The 20,595-nt window shown below is 45.9% G+C and overlaps 1 protein-coding gene across 6 annotated transcripts in view; it reads right to left on the bottom strand.

Annotated features, from left to right (window-relative positions):
- mef2d (myocyte enhancer factor 2d) overlaps window positions 1-20,595 on the bottom strand; it is a 110,157-nt gene that overhangs the window by 56,072 nt on the left and 33,490 nt on the right. For all 6 annotated transcript variants that reach the window (XM_069655499.1, XM_069655498.1, XM_069655497.1 and 3 more), the window contains exons 2-3: window positions 11,394-11,766; window positions 2,545-2,748 (exon numbers count right to left, since the gene is read on the bottom strand). In XM_069655499.1, the coding sequence (XP_069511600.1) occupies window positions 2,545-2,748; window positions 11,394-11,447 (258 nt within the window). In that variant the 5' untranslated portion in view covers window positions 11,448-11,766. The remainder of the gene's footprint in view (window positions 1-2,544; window positions 2,749-11,393; window positions 11,767-20,595) is intronic.

A 20,595-nucleotide genomic window follows, 5' to 3' on the forward strand; every position in this document is an offset into this window, starting at 1 on the left:
CGAGGATTATGTTGCAGCAATGACAGCCTGCCAAAACTGTCCAAACAATGTTGAAACATTTTGTACCTGCGAGCATTTAGCTCCAAAAATATAAACAAATATGTTAAAAGGTTAAAAATCTGAATTCTGCTTTAATGCAATTTGTCTCTGTTTACAGATGTGGAAATAATAGATTTATTCCAAAATCACACGGCCAATTAGACAATATCTCTCGATCTGAAAATTATCTATTGATCAAAAATACATCAAATTATGAGCTGGCGATGCAGCCTTCTTATTCCTCTTAAATGCTGCTCGTGCCATTTTTAGTCCTTACAGGTTGTGAAGACTTTAATCTGCACGTTCATCATGACACTAAATACGTGCTGCTGACTTCATGGTGACGGTGTTTGCAGCTGACCGATCATGACCTCCTGCAGTGTTAAAAAACACTGTCAGAGCTCCAGCTTTAAGTCCGGGTTCTATATGAAGCCTGAGTGCTGCGCTGCAGAGTACACGGCTCGCTGAATCATACCTAACCATCTCGTGTTCAATTCATGAGAGGGCCATTATGTGTAAAAGGGTCAGCAAGGCATGTGAATGTGCTCCGCGCTCGCCTGACGAGCTCCAGCGAAGCTTTTTCCCACAGGGAGGGAAGACGTTCGGAGGAAAAATGTATTCCTATTACAAAAACATAAAAACGGAACTAAATGATTGCCCTCGCACCTCCTCTGCTCACCTCACTGCTGACCTCTCCTCTAGTCAATATGCAAATGAGCTAATGTTATATTTCAGCCTCTTGACAGCCTCTCCATTTATCCGGTGGCCATTTTGTGCCGAGGTGGTTTCCAATTGGTTCCAGGCGTCGTCATTTGGCTTGTTTCTGTTGTTGTTGTGTTTGCAGAGGTCTCTGGGCAACGACAGGGCCGATGCCAGAGGGGTAAGATGGGCGGAGGAGGGGGGAGGCCCAGCTGTCCCTACCTCTGCCCTCCCTGCAAGCTAACAGGCATAAAGCCCAGAGTACAGCCATGAGCAAGACTGGGATAGACCGGACTCAACGACTCCAGACTGGACTGGAACACACAGCGTTCTACAGCAGCAGTAAGAGGAGTTTAGGGTTACATGTAGCGTTTGTTAAGTCAGCTGTGTACATAAACAAATAAGACCTCAAAGGTTGTAAACTCTGGTGACTGTGGGGCCTATCTGCAGCAGACAACACAACAACATGTGGGACTTAAAACCAGCTAAAAAACACTTTCAAAGGATTTAAAGCTCGACGGATCTTTTGCTTAAAGATCGATACAAACTAAAAATGCCGGAGGTAAACAGAACCCGGCTGGGTTTATCTGGGATTTTATCAGGTTTTGTATCTGTAACGGAAGTTTCGCACACTGTGCATCACTCGTTTTTTTCTGGTCTGTGCATTTGGACAGAAGTTTGCAACTCACTTCTGCTTTCCAATGAAAAACTGGGTAACAAGGGTTCTTAAAAAAAGGGGGCTACAGCAGCTCGGAGAATAATATATGGGGCAATGTATCTGATGAATTTACTGTTCAGACGTCACCGGAGCGGAGTGTTTTAGGAGCCGGAGATCGCTGCATACTCTATAAAATCACAACTCTATTTCAGTCTGACAGCTCACGTTTGTGACGGTTAGAAATGTTTCCTGCAGCAGCAGAACACAGCTCGTGTTTGGCGTCTCGGCTCCGACCTCATCGCTCCTCGCAGATTTATTTTACATGCAGACATGTGAGGAGTGATGTGATAATATCTAACGTAGCCGGAGCCTGCAGGTGGATGCCGGGGTGGCGGTGGGGCTGAAAGTGTGAGCGCAGTGCTGGTGCAGGGCAGCGGAGGCAACAGACAGAGCAGAGGGGGAGAGAGCGGTGACCTGGCAGCTTAAACAGACGCTACAAGGAAGTGTTTGTCAGGTGATTGTGGAGAATGACGCATGTCAGGTGTGAAATCATGCAGCTCGAGGTGCCTGTCTGAACTAGCTTGCAGGGATCGCTCTATACATTTTTATTAAGCTGGATCATATTCCTTCTGATGTCCTTAAATGCTCCGTTTTAACGCTCTGATTTACCGGTCCAGATCGGCGCCAGGAGACTGATGGAGGCCAGCTCATGTTTGAAACAGTTACAGATATAAAACCTTTCTTTCAATCATTTATATTCCTGAGATTCGAGGCCTGACTGCCGATCATCCTGGACACTGGGAACCAGTTCGTGCTCATTTAAGGAGTGAAGACTGCAACAAACTGGACTTGATAGACTTGACTAGACTTAATTAAGTCTGAACGAGTCTGAAGGGACAAGATTAAATTAGTTTAGGTTGAACCTTAATGATCCCACTGGGGAGAATAAACACCAAGTGGAAAATAAGCACCAACAAAGACCGAGAGAAACGGTAATCAAGAACACGTCAACCTGAGATCGCAGCTTTCACAGACAGACAACGTAAGAACAAATAAAGACGTCTCATTGTCAAATCATCGTCACCATCACACTCAGACAGATAGGACACAGTGCTTCCCGTTACACGCCCCCTCCTCCCACGCTTTACCTCGATGATGTCGGCGTTGGTCCGGCTCTCGTGCGGCTCGTTGTACTCGGTGTACTTGAGCAGGACCTTGTCCATGTCGGTGCTGGCGTACTGGAACAGCTTGTTGGAGTGGTTGAAGATGATGAGGGCGATCTCGCAGTCGCACAGGACGCTCAGCTCGTACGCCTTCTTCATCAGGCCGAACTTCCGCTTGGTGAACGTCACCTGGAGGAGGAGAAAAGATGTTTAATTTTTAATGATAGAAAACACTGCACCCATTTTTTACGACAACAAATGAAAGTGTAATTCTCTACAGCAGCAATCAGCCTTCGCCTCACGTGTTATAAACCCTAAAACAGGGTTGGATGCGAGGATGACGGACACCTTTTATCAGAGTTTTTAATTCTCAGGGGTCTAGTTTTTCATGCTGACCTGCAGCGTGTGAACCTTAAAGAATGAGAAATGTACACATGTGCAAGTTGCAAAATACACAGAACGATAACTTTCTTAATTTCCCTCAAAACTGGATTAAATAAACCAGACTTTAAACCTTTTTACGGACATTTTTTCTGCTGTCTCAGACTCTCTCTGGGACGGCAAACGTTGTGATGCAGAGCTCAGTGACTTATCTTTCTCCTTCCTCATTCAGACAACCAGAGGACCATAAAGAAGTCTGAATACTTAATAAAATGATTTGATTTAAGGTCTCAAAATGCAACTTCAGCTACAGTTTAGTTCCTGATATTCTCCAGAACAGACGCTGCCAGCAGAGCGGACGGTTAATATGAGTCGTACATTTTGCAGACATTAAACAGTCAATAAGGAAACAAACTTTTTAAGTTAAAAAAATATAATCAGATTTTCCTCTTCTTGTAGCTCGATACGACACATTTTGGACGTAAAATCTGTATGAAAATCTGTCCCTTTAAATCAGTTATGGGTGCATTAGGGGGCTGCACTCTGCTGCAGTTGTTCCTCACAGCTCGAAGGTTCCCGGTTCGGACGTGGTGGACCTTTCTTTCTCCCTCGTGCATGCGTGTTTCCCTCCGGGTACTTCCTCCCACAGTCCAAAGACATGCTCGTTAGCTTCATTGGTGACTCTAAATTTGCCTGTGAGTTTTAAAGGTTGTCTGTCTCTATGTGTCATTGACTGGCGATCAGTCCAGGGTGTAACCCCGCCTCTCTCCCAATGACGGCTGGGATAGGCTCCAGCCCTCCCCTCGACCCTGAACACGATAAGCCGTATAGATAAAGGATGGATTGGTGTGTTAGGTACTAAAGAAAATGCAAAAGACAGGAGCATGCAGGATGCCAAGGAATAGTTTGACATTTTGGAAACATACCTGTTCCCTTTATCCCTCCGTCTAGAGTTAGAACAGAGAGGTGAGCAGTGATTTCGTGCACCAGTGACGACTGAATCACTGTTTGACACTCCTGCACGCAGACTGATGGTTTGCAGTGAGGACGGGACTGATCGTATGAAAGTACTGTGTGTTTGAGGAAACAGACTTCTAGACAGAGTGTCTGAACATGCTCTCTTTCAAGTCCTCAGCACAGTTTACACACACACACACACACACACACACTCGTCTCTCTGCCACACTCATTCTCCTTGTCGTTTTCACACTCTGTTATGCTCTTTTCCATGCTCTCTTTCGATGTCACACACTCTCTCCCGCTCTCTGTTCCACACTCTCCTTCTGTCACACGTTGTTTTCCTCTTTTCCTCTCACACACACACGCACACACACACACACACACACTTGTACGAGCCCCCTCAGTTGTGAACAAGCAGAACAGAGCTGAGAGTGTTGCTGAAGCACAGGGTCCCTTGTTGTCTGTTGGTTGGCTTCAGAAGCGCTTCCCTGCTATAACCAACTGGCATTTACAATCCGGGGAGATTTGGCTTTGTTTGGATTAAACACACAGGCTTGCACAAACACAAACACACACACACACACACCAACACAGCGAGATAAAGATTAAGACAAGAGAAAAGAAAGAGAATCTTCAGGTACTGCGACAATATCTGCTGTTTGACATGGAAGAAGGCGAGTAAATAAAAGTGGGAGCACAGATGGCGTGCTGAAATTAATTGAAGGTGTAAAAAAGGAGGCAGAAAGGTTTCTAGCATGCCGCTCGTCAGGCCACGCCCACGAGTGACATCAACACATTTTCCATCACGCATTAACAGCTAAAACACCTGCAGTGACATCACCTGAAGTGCAGCATTCTTTGAGGTTTCTGCTTTACAGTGTGTGATCCTACCTGCCCTGTAACTCTGTGACACTTAAAGGGAAACTGCGGCAATTTAAACCTCGGCTCACATTTCACATATTCTTCATACTCTTCACAGATCTGACGATTTCTTTGGGAAAATGCTTATGATAAAAGTCAGTCGACTAAAATTTTTTTCACTGACAGGCTCAGATTGTTATTCTAAGAGTCTGACAACATTACAGAAAGGTTCCCTACAGAGATAGACCTTTTTGTTACAGAGGAAGATTATTATTTTCATGCAAGAAACAGCCGTTACATCGCTGTATTAAACTCCACCAGACTCCATTAAAAAAAACTTAATTTTTTTAAAAAATTAATTTAACCCTGCAGAACACAGGAGCTGCTGCTCTGACGCTGCCTCGATCGGTTCGATTTTTGATGTTATTGTGTGTTACATAAATAAAGTATTGAATCCAAACTAGCAGTTTAAAACACCAAAGTCTTCCTTTAATCAAAATTAACTAGAAGGGTTAGACAGCAACTCCCATGTTCTGTGAGGCAAAATTGCTGTTTTTTTGAATGGAGTTTGGTGGGTTTAAAAAGAGCGACGTAAGGGCGGTTTGTGGTTTAAAAAAGCATCTTACTCTTATACAAAAATATCTATCTCTGTTGGGAAGTTTTCTGTAATGTGGTCAGACAATTTTAGTGGACGTACTTTGATTCAGCAACTTCGGCCCAGAGGATTACTTTGCAGCCTTTACAGCCTGTTTTGCGGCTGCAGCCTCGAGCAATCTATTACAGCAATTTTCAAACTTTGAAAAGGGGAACTTTACAGCCTGCTTTGTGTCTGCTGAAGCAATCTGTTGGAGCAAACCTTATGAGAAAAGGCGTGGTAGCAGGTCTGAGGGCAGCAGAATTACAGCTTAACAGTTGTTTTTAGAACGAGCAAACAGCCGATTTCACCGAGAAGTTAAATAGAGTTCAGAGGCAGACACGAGCTGACTTTCTTTTTATGGTTATTATTCTCTACTGTACTTATACTGTCTGCAAATGTACTAATGGTATATTGATTTTAGAATGATTAACACAAATGTTTGTATGGTTTACCTGCACCGATACAGGCTGTGTTTGTGTGGCTGCAGGCGGCTCTGCCAGCAGCGCAGGTTTGTACTGAGCGTAATTGAAAAGAATCGAATGAGGGAGGAGAAGAGAAGAGAGGAGAAGATAGAGAGGTAGAGATAAGATAGAGACATCAAGATGAAAGCTAGAGAAGCAGCCGTGTGAGACCTTCAATCTCTCCATCTTTCTCCGTCACACAATCTCCCCATCATCTCTCTCCTCTTTTCTTTTTAAAGCCTCTCTCATCCCTCCTTCTCTCTTTCTTCCTCCTTCGACTCTCATTTTCTCGCCCTCGTTTTTTCTTCCTCTCTCCTCTGTCGCTTTTTTTCCACATCCTCCCCCCCCCCCCCCCCACCCGCCCTCCGCCCTCCCTCCTTTCGCGCTCGCTCACTCATTGCTTCCTGCTGCCACAAATCAAATTATATCGGGGTCGTATCCATGGGCAACCGACTCCCCTCCTGCCTCCCCTCCGCCCCCCATTTCCCACCTCATCACACACTGCTGCCATCATCTTACCTCCCTCGCTCCCTCCCTCTCCCCTCCTGTCTTTATCTCACTGCCTATCTACATACCCCCCCTCCTCCTCTCCTCCTCTCTCTCACAGAATGAGCAGATGAATTATGTTGCGATGTTGGAAAGGGAGGAAATTACGGCTGTGCAGGATGACGAGTGGTCGGTGATGAAGAGACAAGCCTCTGCAAACAACAACTGCCCTGCTAACAAATTATAAGGTCATCCAACAACAAACACGAGCGCTCCAAACATCCCGATAAAGAAAGAAAAACAGCTTTTTCTTTCTTCGTCTTTTCTTAGAGAAAGTGGGCGGCGGGGTAAGAGACTCCGCGTCCCGGTGTTTGCCACAAAAGATAAACAAGCTGGAGGTAATTGACATTAAGAGCAGAATGCCAGGTAACCAATGGAAACTGAAGACAGCCTCAGTGAGGAGAGAAAGAGAGGAAGAAAGGGGGCGAGTGGTTTGATTTGTGCGTGTGTGTTTGACTGCGTGTGTCTTGGCGAGGTTGCGGTGGTGTGGCAGATGGATGAGGAAACCACCACTGACAACCGCAACCTCCTCTCGCTGTTTCCTGTAGCTACAATCTCTCTCTCTCTCTCTCTTTGCTAGCTTACAGTCTCGCTCGCACCAGCAGGTCTGAACGCTTCCAACTAGATACTGTTGATAACAGTCAAGCTTTTAAAGATCAATGTGAAGGCATAGCTGGTGAAGAAGACACGAGTGATGGATTCAACTTCTTTTGCAACTTGATAAATTGAACTCTTAAAAGTCTACGTGCCATTAAAGCCTTATTTTTATGGGACAGACGTGTAGAGCCTCATGGAGACTGAGGAGTTACAAAACTTCCCAACATTTTATTTATGATATCCTGAAAAAAAGTTGCAAAGACGGACAAAAAAGACGGGTGTCTGACAGTTGGGCCATCCAAAGCTTGGGTGGATATGAAAGGGACCAATCTATGGACGAGGGTTGTGTGATGTCTACCAAATCAGCATATGATGATGATGATGATGTACAGGGTTAATTATAAAAACATTGCATGTTGTTTTGGGGGGCAGCAGTGGAGTGATTGCTGCGTTGTTGTTCACAGGGCAATGCAGAATGACAGGATGTAAACTTTGCAGAGCACAAAGCTAACCGATGGAAGCAGAGCGGGGCGATAGCGACCTACAGCAGCTTGACTAAAGTCTGTAGGCTGCTCGGGCGCTCTCCGCTCGAGTGATGACTGAAGTTGGCTAACAGTGGCAACTTTACAGCCTCCTCTGTGTCCGTCATAGACAACCAGGTGCACCGGGGATTAATGGTGCTATTGTCGTCCCTTGTGCAACATTATTTCCATTACACATTAAAACACCTGCAGTGACATCACTGGAGGCGTGATCTGAAGTGTGTGTGCCTACAGTGTGTGATCCTGTTTGATCTGTAACTCGGTAACACTTAAAGGGAAACTGCAGCAATTTAAACCTTTAAAGCTCTAATTTCACACATTTTTAGGTTTTAATGTTTTTACTCCAGAAGTGGAAAATGCTTCTGATTAAAGTCCGTCCACTATAAGTTCTTGCTTTTCCACTGACTGTCTGACAACATTACAGAAAGGACCCCTGCAGAGATGGACCTAAATGTAAGAGAGTAAAATTATTTATTTCTATTTTATTATATTATATATTATATATATTATATATTAAATGTATTGCTCTCTTCAAAGCCACCAGACTCCATAGAAAATAACAGCAATTTAACCGTGCAGAACATGGGAGTTGTGTCACAGACACACAGGTGCACTGGGAATTTAAATTCCCATTTTTTTCTTGACCAACAAAGTTTTGGTGCCGATTTGGAACCTTTCTTTCCATTTGAGAGACGGTTCTTTGGCTGCAAAGAACTGGTTCTTGATTTAGCTCCAGTTTCTACAGAGTTAGACCTTTTTGTTCAAGTCTAAGATACTTCTTTTGGTACCAGAAACAAACTTTCTTTAAAGCCACCGGACTCCATTGACAAAAACACTAATTTTACGTTTCAGAGCAAGGTCGCTGCCTTTCCTTGCGCTGGGTCTCTTAGTTTGTTTTTTTGTGTTACAGAAACATTTTGTTGGACCTGAACTAAACATTTAAAACACCAAAGTCACACAATAACAAACAAAGTCACCTTTCAAAGACACGGTAGACCAGCGACTCCTGAGTCCTGCCAGGTAAAATTAGTGGTTTTGTCCATGGAGTCTGGTGGCTTTCAGGAGAGAGCACTGCAGCGGCTGTGTTTATTTAAAAAAAGGTTTTTAGCTGAAGAGAAATATTCTGAAAAGTTACAAAAAATTGTCCTTTTTAGTGGCTGTACTTTGATCGGGCTCCTGTTCTCGTGCTGCAGTCATTACAGCCTGTTTTGCAGCTGCCAGCTAATTCAATCTCCTGTAGCTAAATTTGTTATTACGGCACAAAATCATGACTGTGTCCATGTCCGTGAGGAAGCAGCATCTTGGCCATGCCTACTGAAAGGAAGCAGGAGGGAGGAGAGTCCTGGCCGTCCTCGGCCCCACTGTCATGGCCGCTGAGTTACCCTCTTAAAGCTGAAACCCTTGAATCCTCAAATGAGCCTAAAATGATGTTTAATGCACATTCGCCTTGTGCTGGATGATTCGTACATCTTAACTTGGCATTAAATGCATCTTGTGTTCATGTTCCTCACCTCCTCCAGCCTGCAGGGTCACAGTGTCAAAGAAATGTCAACCCCTTCGCTGCGATGTGACTAACACTCTCCAAAAATAAAAAGCCCATCAGATCGATCCAAACACTCGCAGTCATGTTCGCTGCTCTTTCTCCTGCAGCTTTGTCTCACAAAGAAATGTGGTATTTGAGATGCTGTCGTGTTTCCAGCCGGGGCCCACACTCTGAACGCTGTTTATTTTGCCGAGCTTATGGCAGCATCTCTGAATCAACACGTAGGAGGGTGACGGGCTGCATGTACTCCAAAAATTCATTTGATTTCCTTTCAGGAGCTGCACTGTTCATTAGCTGAAGCAACGCCGAGCAAGCGTGTAAAAACCACTTATTTCTTCAGCAGCTTAATACTCTGTTCCACTTCAAAGACGGCAGACTTGTTCTGAATTCTGCCGACAGAGGAGCTGAATCCTATTTCACTGTGTAAATTGCTCTGGATTAGACGATCAGATAAACAGAGGAATAAATGTAAAAGCTGGGAGCAGTTTTGGTTCAATACAAGCATCAATATGTCATCCACCCGTCGCATCGCCACGGTGATTAAGAAAGCATCCCCTGCTTGTTAATCAGCTGATCGCGGTCAATCTTTGATTCTGACACGATGACCGTGTTTCACTGCACAGAGCATCACCTTATTGACAGACTGCTCGACACCTGATACAAAGCCGGCTCCATTAAGCAGAGCCTGTCTCACCCCTTCATGTCTTTACTGATGAATAACAAGCCATCATACTCCGCTGCTGACCCCCTGCAGGCGCCGTTTGTTCTCCTTTATGGAAATGCGACCTGCTCAGATTGATGAGGAGAAAACTGAGGATGATTTTCCAAACCCCGCGGCCGGCTCGCTCTCACCCCGCTCAGGTTGTTTCTCTCCCTCTCCGCCGCTCTCTCGTCTTGTTTTTCTCCTCGCTCCTCTGCTTTTGAAGGTGGGCACGTCAAATCCATTACTCAATCTGCTCAATGGAGCGAAGCCCATTTACCAGTTGACTCATTTTAGATGGATCATTTACCCTTTCATCCTCTCTGACAATGCAGCTGATGTAACCAGAGGGGCTGATGCACTGTTTTTCAGGGGGATATCACACTTTCTTGCTCTTTTTCACTGGAGGGAAGAAGAGAACCCATGATCGCTCTGCAGAGTCATGCGAGCCTCATAAAACACGATGCTGCTATATTGTTCTGTTGTGGAACAGCTGAGAGGACAGCCACTGTGCTGGTCATGCTACACGGGACAGGAGAAAACACCAAAGATCCCTGTGGGAACTTCTTATCTCAGGAGTTGAACTGCACTGTGGAGGAGTGGAAACGATTCTCTGTTAGATCTGAGCACAAAGGACGACTGAGACTTTAAGTCAGTTAAACATACATCTCAAGTTTGGCATTGTGGCAGCCGCCATCTTTGTTTGTTTGGAGCCAGAAGTACATTTGGGCTGGAGCCGGAGAGGCGTTTAACCGTCTGCTAAATTGCCAAAGTTTTAGTTTAAATCATTAGCTGGCTAATTAGCTTGTTAACAACAGTGTTTACAGCAGAATTATACTCTATCTGAGGTGGTACCTGACCAGAGCTGTTCAGCAAACTCCCCGCTCACTCGCCCTGCAAAGACGTGCGAGATCGAGCAGCAAGTTTGCTACGATAAATACCGCTAAGCTCGCCTCTCATCACTTCAGCACGCCGTCTTCTCTGCCGGGAAAGGCCGACAACTATCCTGACTCACATGCACAGGCCGTCACACATCAATCAATGTGTGACGAACACTGAACAAGCCAGGTGCAGTGTGCATGGACATCGTACCTGCTATTAGTGCAAACATATAATGAACCTCACAGTAAGACAGATTATCTGTCTGATCTCTGCATTAAAGAATCTCCACAAGGTTCCAGCAGCACAAACACAGTCAAGAGGTTACGTTCAGCGACCGAAGGAGCTCCCACCTGTCACTCAAAGAGGCCACGCCCCTCATGATGCATCACTTTAAGGCTGGAAACGTGTTTATTTCTGCTGTAAAGTTGGACATTTTAACATGGGGCTCTATGGGGACTGACTCGCTTATGGAGTCAGCCTCAAGTGGCCGCTCGAGGAACTGCGGTGTTTGGCACGTTGGTGTTGGCTGCTGCTATAATCATTCCCAGCCATCATTTACTTCTTACGGCAGCATTACTGTATGAAGCATCTGCATTCATTACTTTTATTGTTTAATTTCTTCCCTTTAATTTGTCACCTGTCTCTGTGATGCTGTAATCAGGCTGATCACTGATGCAGATGAGCTGAAAGAGTGATTAAACAATCTGAATTAATGGGTGCTAACCTGTCTGTTGCGTTCGTCAGTGATCCTCTGAATCTGAATCTTTTTCCTCCCCATGTTTCCGGTGTTGCGGTGGGAGGGGCCTGGGGGAGTGGTGAGGTCAGAGGTCACGGGTGGCTGTCGTTGTGTTTCTTCCTTCTTGAAGTGTCTTATCTCCGTCAGCGTGTCCTCTCCGTGCACACAGTCGGACGGCTGTCACCGCGTTAATTTAAAAAAGAAAAAAAAAGAAAAGATAGGGAGAAGGAGGAGAGGAAGAACAGGGTTTGGCGTGTGGCGCCCTCTTCAGATCATGGTCCTGTTTCCGGGGGGGAAGGTCATCCACACTCAGGCTGAACTGGGGTCCTCTGCCCTCCCCTTCACCTCAGCTGGGCAGCTCCTGAAACACAACACAGAAGCATTCATGAGACTGAGAGAAACTCTGAAAAGCAGCAGAGAGCTTTGTTTGTATACCCTGACCCACTTTAGCTACTACAAACACTGTATCTGCCTTGACCCCTCGTATACAGCGAGAGAATAAATGATGCAGCCATGCATTTGAGGCGCCGTCAAATCAGAAGCACGTTAGGCTGAAACATGAAGGGGTGGGTGGGTGGGAGTGTTTGTGGAGCTTCATGCAGAGCAGGAGGCCCTCGGGGGCCCGCGAGGAGGGAGGCTGTGCTGTGTCAGCTTCATTAGAGGCATCACCGCCACATCACTGATCTGCTGGTCGCCCGCGGCATCCGGCTGCCCGAGCCGGGGCCCGCCTGACACGCCGAATGTGATTCCCCAATCGAAGCAGAGCAGAGAGAGAGAGGAGTCACCGAGGATGGGGATTCTACATATTCTCCATTTCAGAAGAGACATCATGTTCTGTGCTGCTCTCCCGACAGGAAACAGGTTTTAGTCTGAGTTTAACGTGATCTCAATCAGTAGTGGCAGGGCAGAAGGAGAGCTGTGAGTACATGGATGGAAATATTCTACATTCAAGATATGTGAGAGATGGAACTGAAAAGAAACACTGAGTAAAATGGAATATTCAACATGGAGCCAGAAGCCGAACGTGTGTTTATTCATCAGCAGATATTTAATCCTTTCTCTGTAACACACACTGAGCACAGTTTAAGGTATCAGGCGTCTTTGGAAACAGATATTTTTACTTTTTAAAAAGAAAATTGTCATGAGACATTTTCCTGTTCTGTTTGCAGAGAATTAAAATCGTCCACAGTTTGAAGCCTTTTTGTCTTTGTGTTAGCAAGCAAAGTTTTTGCAGTGATTTTCTGCACTTCTGACATCATGATTGTCCACAGTCAGGTTAGATGTGACGCCACTGACGACAAGCTGGCCAATTCAGCTTTGTGCTCAGTAATGACATCACGCCTTATTAACTAAGTTGACCTAATTCCATGTTTCCATGCGAGAAAGGTGAGGAGTGTAAAAATGTGTGTCGAATTCAGCCGAGCGTCTAACTGACCATGAAATGAGGGAGGTCTGCGACTTGCTACAGTGTCTGATGAAAAATACAGGAGGGGTTAAATATCATTTTCAAACTTCGGGGGGGTAAAAAAAAGAGAGAAAGCTGAGTAATTCTGCATATTCATGCTCGCTCATGAATGAATGAGAAGGCAGCAGCAGAGCAGGAATGGCAACAGAGGCGAGGACTGTTTTAGGCCACGTTTCTACTATTCGTGGTTCAGCTTTAAAAATAGCGCTCTATATATACATACAGACTGTGTGTACACACAGTACAGTGCGCTCACACACACACACGACAGTGGGAGCCAAGTGGCAGCATTACAGAGCTGAAGCATCTGGAAAGCCGTGCGTACAGACACCACACCAGCTCTCCAGCATTGTTTGCATTCCCTCTACCTGGGAGAGCGGCAGCAGAAGAAGAACGCCCTCCATTTACATCCATTCTTATGAAACAAAGAATGTGAAACAGTCTGTCATGAGACTGACATTCCTTTTGTGCTGCTGTGGGCGCTGCACTGCACGCTCGTTTGGAGTGGATGCAATTGGCTTTGCTTTGGCGATGAGTTGCTTATGAATTATGCACTGAAGGAAGAGAGTGGAGGAGGGGGGGTTGAGAAGACGAGGGTGTTAGGAGTGTCATAATTGTTTTGTAAAACGGCTTGATGAAGAACTGGAGGCTGCATGGAAAATCTACAATAAGCTGCCGGAACTCAATGTACAAACTATTGGCAGCATCTTTGTAATATTTAGTGCCAGCTCCTTCTGCACAATCATCTTTCTAAAATCCACTCTTCTGCTTCTCTTCATCTTCCTCTCGTCCCTTCTGACTGGCACAGAATTAACGAGAGAGACGAGTGAAGCATAATGAATTCTACCTGGATCACCTCATTAGTGTGCTTCTTGAAAGGAGTAGGTGTTCCTAATATGTTGTACATTCATTCTTTTCATTCAGCTCCAAATTACACAGAGGAGAGGAGTTGCTAACATCATTTAGCTAAATAATAAAGAGGTGTGTGCCTTCGTTAGCCACAGAGCGAGAGGGGGACGCGCTCTGGTTGTGGTGAAGTTCAAAGGCAGCGCACTGAGGGATTTGTCTTCAGGGCTGATCACACATGAAAAGGCGGCTTTATCTGCCCGGGGGTGGTCAAGTCTCGACCTTTTTACCCTTCATGCTGCCGGAGCTCGCTTCCCATGTCTGATGTCAGACGGAATCTCTGCGCTCGCATGGGAAGCAAGAGGGCCTGGAGTGTGTCTGCTGCCTCGCTGAGCAGGCGAGAGCGACAGTTCGGCTCTGGACAATGAAAAGATTAATGCTGATAATTAGGAATCTGCAGCGGACCCAGATTAGAACCCTGGGGAACGCCTAGAAACGTTTAGATGTTTTATTTCACAAGAGGCCAGTGACAAGCTCCTTCTTTTACAATTCATGAGAGTTGGACTCAGGGAGTATGGCACATTAAAGCACAGCTATGAGTAGAGGAGCTTGTGAGGCACAAACGTTTCAAGTACAGCTGCTACATCCACTCCAGTTCTACAGTCCTTATAACAGAATATTACAGCTGTCAAGAATTCATGAAAATGTTATCATCCCTGTGGATAAACTGGATCTGCCTTGATAAAACTCCATGATGCTTCTTCTCCATCTGACATTTTAGTGTAAATTTGTATTGAAGGCTTAAATCTTCCAAAAAAACGCTAAGAAAGTAGCAATAGATGCTTCATATGTAACAGTGACATACTAGAAAGATGAACCTATTTGTCATATGCCGACGATATGCAAGAATACATTAGAAAAAGACACATTTAAAAGGCTAAACCTACAACATCTAACAGCTACAGCATTTAGCAAAGACTGTGTATCTTACAGGGTCTCTAGATTCCTCCTACTTGAGAAAATGTGTGTGCACTGGTTTGCATGATGTGCGGTGATAGAGGCCGTAACGTTAGCTCGGTAACACGTCAAGCTAGCAGGCAACAAGCAAGGCATTTCCGCCACCCCTACTTTAAACTTTTAGCAGTTAACCATAGCTAGCTTCTGCCATGCTAACACTTTAGACTAACAACACGCGAGCATCCAACTATCGCGTAAACCAAATTGGGTCCTCCAGGTTTGCTGCTTCCTGTTTAGAGCAGGAGAGACAGCTCTTATTGGCTGTGGCCATTTAAACTTCACTATTAGTATGAGCCAAGAGTAATCACTTGTTTGATTTTATAAGAATATCTAGATGGGTAATAGACTGACTTAAGAGAGCTCAGAATGAGTTTCCTCCTCCCAAACCAAACAGACCACACCAAATCGACAGGCCAACATTAGAAAGATAAAAAATAACATAATACATAATAATAAACAGACTGAAAGTATGTTTAGAAATGTTTTTGATAAATAAATAGAGACTATAACTGTGCACATGTGACTTCTAAGCTTTAGAAAGGGCGAATCAGGTCGTAGCCCCGGAGCACCCTGCAACAAAGATTAGTCCATAAAAGAACAGTTAGAAAATGTAGCAGCGCATCATTATCCCTGACATCTGTTGCTACGGCCGTTAAGCATTTCAAAGCCTCAATCTTGTATTCCAGTGATGTGGGTGGAAAGCCACAAGCTGCGAGGGGCAATATTATGATTTTGACATTTATTCCTGAAGTGAAAGTTGACACAGGGATGTTCTGTTCCAGCAAGAACATCGCTCACAGTAATGCAGCAGGAAGCTTCCCAGTACAACCACAGCCTCCTCCAGTTGGACAATGGGAAGCTTCCCTTGGGCAAGCAGGGGTTAAGTGACTTGCTAAAGGGCACGTCACCCAGATTCTCCCAGCCGTTCGAACCGTGAACTGGTGACCTTCCTCCTGACAACCTGCCTTGCAGTCCCCCAGGCTAACGCTGCCCTCGATAATACTGATACATTCCCACCGATGTTTCCGCCACAGGCTGACTGTGTCAGGACCTGCAGGGAGGGAGCGCGGGGCTGCGGCTGAGTCATGACACACAAAACAAAAACACTTACATGCCGTAAAGTGCAGCAGGAGACTGGTGTGTTTAGGTTGGACGTGATGTGAGTCTACGTTCTGCCGGCTTTTACGAGGAAAGATGTGATGTAATGAGACGAGGATGATGCTTTGTGTGTGCACGCTACAGCCTGACTCATACAGTACGATATATGGGTCAGATACAATTAGAGCAGAACTAACTCTGAAACAGACTCAAATATCCTAAAAACAATCCAGGTTTCTTTTTGTTGTTGGGGCTCTGTGCTCGTCCGCTTTGGATTGAGCAACAACAACAACCTCCATCCTGAGCCCTGTTTTTCAGGCTTTCAGAGAAACCCAATTAGCACCATTAAATGTGCGTTGAATAAGCAATTAGCTGTTCCTGTTTGTAACGTACCTGTAACTGTAACCACACCTATCTCTGGATAACTTTTATGTAGCACAAACCTTAAAAAAATCATGATCCTGAGGCAGGTTCTTGACTCAGATAACAGATATATTGGTAGGCCTACATTATCGGCCGATGGGCTCTCTCACATCTTACACATTTCTGAGCAGACTCCTCAACTTTTAAAATGATGACTTTGCAAACGAGCACATGTCTAACCTCGTACCTCTGCAGCGTCAAAGTTACAGCTGGTTCCTCTGACACAAAAAGCAGTCATCATGCTGGAATCACTTTCAGTCGGAGCGCTATCAGACTGCAAACATGATAAATCTCTAATACAACATTGACACATCAATATATCGGTCAGGCCTGAGCGAGTGTTATCTGCTCCTGTGTGTGTGCCTTATTGCATGTCCATCCTTTACTGCCCTGGTGTGTTAAGTGTCAGCAGAGCAGCCTGGAGCAGGGAGATAACAGTCAGCGGTGGGGGGCTGCTACTTGTTAGGGGGGGTTGAAATGGTTCTCTGCTGCCGGAGCCGTGTCCTGCTGAGAAATCCATCACTTTTCTGAATAACCACCAACATCTGCCAAGGCCAGCTCCCCCGGTGCACCGTCCACACCGGCCCAGACTGTGATCACTACGACCTGGATACATGTGGGCCTGGCTGATTGGTGTTTTGGACTGATGATTGGACAACCGGCCACCGATATAGTTTCAAATAAGGTATCAATGCACTGATGTGTCCGGTAAATCAGAACGTGACAAACAACAGCAGTGTGAGTCTTCTGTTAGTCAACACTAATTACATCTGAGAAAATCAGTGCGTTCCACCAATAATATGTATATTTTTCAATTGCAGTGGATTCAACGGGAACTCGGTACGGAAAAACATCACGTGTGGGGATCTGAACCGGCATCTAGGAGGGAAATATGACGCCATTTTAAAGACGCCATCTTTGGTTCTGAGTACTGTGATGGAAACAGACCATTATTTTATTAGACAGATAATCTGTAATAGCAATAATCATTCGTTAAAGACGTACTACGATGGCCTTAACAGCTGAAGCAAGTTGCAAAGGCACCGGACACTGTTTGGAAATAATGGGAACCAGCGTGGGAAACGTCAACTTCGGTTTGCTGCACTTACTACTGAAGCACAAGTTTATCTGCAGGAACATTTCCAGAGGTTAAAGCCCTGATGTTCCCCTTGTTTAAATCAGTGCATGAACCTTTGCCGAGTGAGCCGCCAACAATAAGTAGTGAACAGAACGGTCCTCTCCTAACTGTGAGATCTCTCCCTCCTTTTGTTCCTCTGGATCAGCCAATCATCTGACAGTCTCCGGGCTGGGTGTGCCTCTCACACAGTTTAATGTGTTTACTTTCGGCAGTGATGTAACCTGACAGGTCAAACCGCATACATGCAGTGACAGGGCCACGTCTCCCAATCAACAACACACCACACCACAAGTATTGTGGGACCTGCCAACGAGTCCTCAGAGCGCCGCATGCTTTCTGAGCGGCTGGACAAAAGACATCTTTATGTGCTCACATGTTCTCGCCTGGGTGCATTATGGGAAATATAGGAGTACTTCTTTTGCTGTATTCATGCCAGAGGCTACGCGCTCAAACAGTAGATCGGTGACAGCTAGGGCGCCCTGCGTTAAATGCGTGGGTGTGTGTTTTTCTGCGTGTGTGTGTGGTTGTTTGTTTTTGTGTGTACGTGCTGGGGGAGACAGCGGCCCGGCAGCGTGGGCGTGATTCACGAGCCGAGAAGCACAGATCCCATCGCAGCCCCTCCCCGTCCCATCCCATCCCCCAAACCCCCACCTCCTCCACCACCACCTCAGAAGTGCTGCCCTTGCACTGCATCAGCCCCCCCCTCCCCCCTACCTCTCCAAAGACTCACCCATGATTGGTTAAGAGGAGGAGGGGGAAGGGGAGATCATGTTCCTCTGCCAGTGTTGGCAGCAGAGACGCACAATCACAGTCACAAGCCGGGCTTCAGATAGACGGCCAGCAGCTCCCTCCTCCACTATTTGTCACCCCACCTTTCACTCCACCTGCTGATGCTTCCACCACAAAATCCGCCTTAAACTTTTGTTGCTATAGCAGAGATGCATGCTGGGTGATTGAAGCCTGAGTGTCCGACGGTTGCCCGGGAACATGCAGCAACAGGCTGTAAATACACAACAGCTGGTGCTGGCAGAACACCCTGAAGGTTGGGCCGCAAACCGGGTCAGATGAGAGAATTCAGCGGCCCAGTTAGGCGCCAAATCCCCCACCCAACCCTCCAACCTCGCCCCCATTGGTGGGTCTGTCGACCCATCGGATTCCCCCTCCCCTCTAAAACATGATTCCTGCTTACAGTGTGTCTTGTTGCTGGCGAGCTGCGTATGAACCCTGGTATTAATGCCTTCACGGTGACAGAGTTCCAGTTCAGTTTAGTATTGCACTTTCATAAAGTCGGAGGTCTCAGAAGACACCGAGTGAAAACAAGATCCGACTGAAAACAACTTCTTTGTTGCTACGAACAACATTCAAAGTTAAACAGATTTAACATCATTTTCTCCCACTGTCCTGCTCTCTGCCCAAAAAGCAACCTCACTTGTTCATATGGAAATCTGGTGCATTATCTAGCTGTAAATATCGATGTCTTAAAAACTCCAAGCCAACAAAAAGTCGAAGTCGAGCATCGTTATTAGATGCTCATTTCTCAGATTTGATCCAGACTTCACCTGAAAACATCGCAGCAGGTCGCTGAAGTTCAAAACAAATCCAAATGGTTGAATGCTGCTTCTATGATTGTGTCTGAGTTTTTCTTGAAAATTCCTGAAATATTTTTGTCCAGTATTATAACATGGTTAAATACCGTATACTGGTCTGAATATAAGACAAGGAAGTCAAGCTTTTCCCCGGACAGACATCTGAACTACATCACAGCTACAGAGCCGGGGGGATGAAAGACGGAGAGACACGGTGATCGTCCGGAACAAATGGCTTAAAGATTAACCAACAACTGAGGCGAGTTATGATGCTGGTTTTAAGATAACTGTTGTCACAGAGTGTAATGTTGATGAAAATGGCGAGCCCTAAAAGATTACGCCCGGCCCTCCACACCTTGGTTAAGGCTCCTGGGCGTCCCCCTGCCTTCACCGGCCCAGAAAAACGTTGCATCGAGCCGCCGAACTGCCGCGTCTTAAAAATGCTAACAGTTTGAGCTAACAGATGCTAACAGAAAATGTGGTCCTCAAAGCGACCGCCTCCAAGAGACTGACAGCAGAGCGTGTGAGTTACCAGAGCTGTCATCCAGCTGTTTCAGGGCCGCTCTATAAATAGACCTGACTTCACTTTGATGGTTAATGATTTATTGACATGTTGAAAGATTGAAAAGTAAAATTGTTTCTTTATAAAAACAAATCTGGTCTTTAAAAACAAGTCTTGAAAAGTGAGGGTCGTCTTATGATCAGGGTCGGCTAATATTCCGACCAATACGGTCATTTTGTGTCGCACAGATCCCCTCACCACCTCACACACCTGCTGATATGATCCCACGTGACGCTCCATCTGACGGCATCATTTGTCAACACGTCAGGCCGGTTTGAGCGGCCACTGAGTGATGAATGAATATTGGTGAAGTATTGATCCGCCCCGGTCTTCCACCTGAGCCACAGATCCGTCACTCTGATGGCCGGCTGCAGAGGTCACGACTCCGGCAGCCTCGTGCAGGCAGGTCGCCCTCGTCCTGAAACCTGAAGCCCTGAATCCTCTGCAGATATCGACACGGCTGCTGTGATATTCTGCCAGCGCGGCCTGCTAACTGATAGCAGCAGTTTTCTTATATTTCATCAACAGTTACAAGATATGAACACCTACAACCTTTCATCCAGCATGCCTTACAGCACCATGTGTATTTATAGAAGTGACTGATGTGGCCTCAATGTCTATTAAATAACACCAAGTTTAACCCTAAGGAGACAGAGCTCCTGTGGGGGAGCTACACAGCTCTGTTCACATTGATCTAGCTTAAAGCTATCACAGCTAGAGCCTGTATTTATTGGCAACAGAAAGCTACGGCTCATCACTTTGTGCGTTAGCTGATGAAGCCATGACGTCACGTGATGTGCTTCATGTGCGTTGTTTTATATGCAGTGTTTACACGCAGGCTGCAGGGGGGGGGGGGGGGGTTGGATTATCCTGTTTGAACTGATCTAAAATAAAAACCATGGATCAGAGCAGGTATCAAACCTCACACAAGCTTTACGCTGTTCAGAGTTTAGTGATAAGAAGCAGTGTCTGAAGGGTGAGCCGTCTCGCATCCTTACTGTCTCTGCTGAGAGCTGCACGTGCAAAACAGCGCCTGGGACAGGTAAACAAAACGT

The sequence above is a fragment of the Semicossyphus pulcher genome, unplaced genomic scaffold (assembly GCF_022749685.1).
Source record: "Semicossyphus pulcher isolate SPU_LCO1_2020_fin unplaced genomic scaffold, fSemPul1.0.p SCAF_9, whole genome shotgun sequence".
In the NCBI taxonomy this organism is placed as follows: domain Eukaryota; kingdom Metazoa; phylum Chordata; class Actinopteri; order Labriformes; family Labridae; genus Semicossyphus; species Semicossyphus pulcher.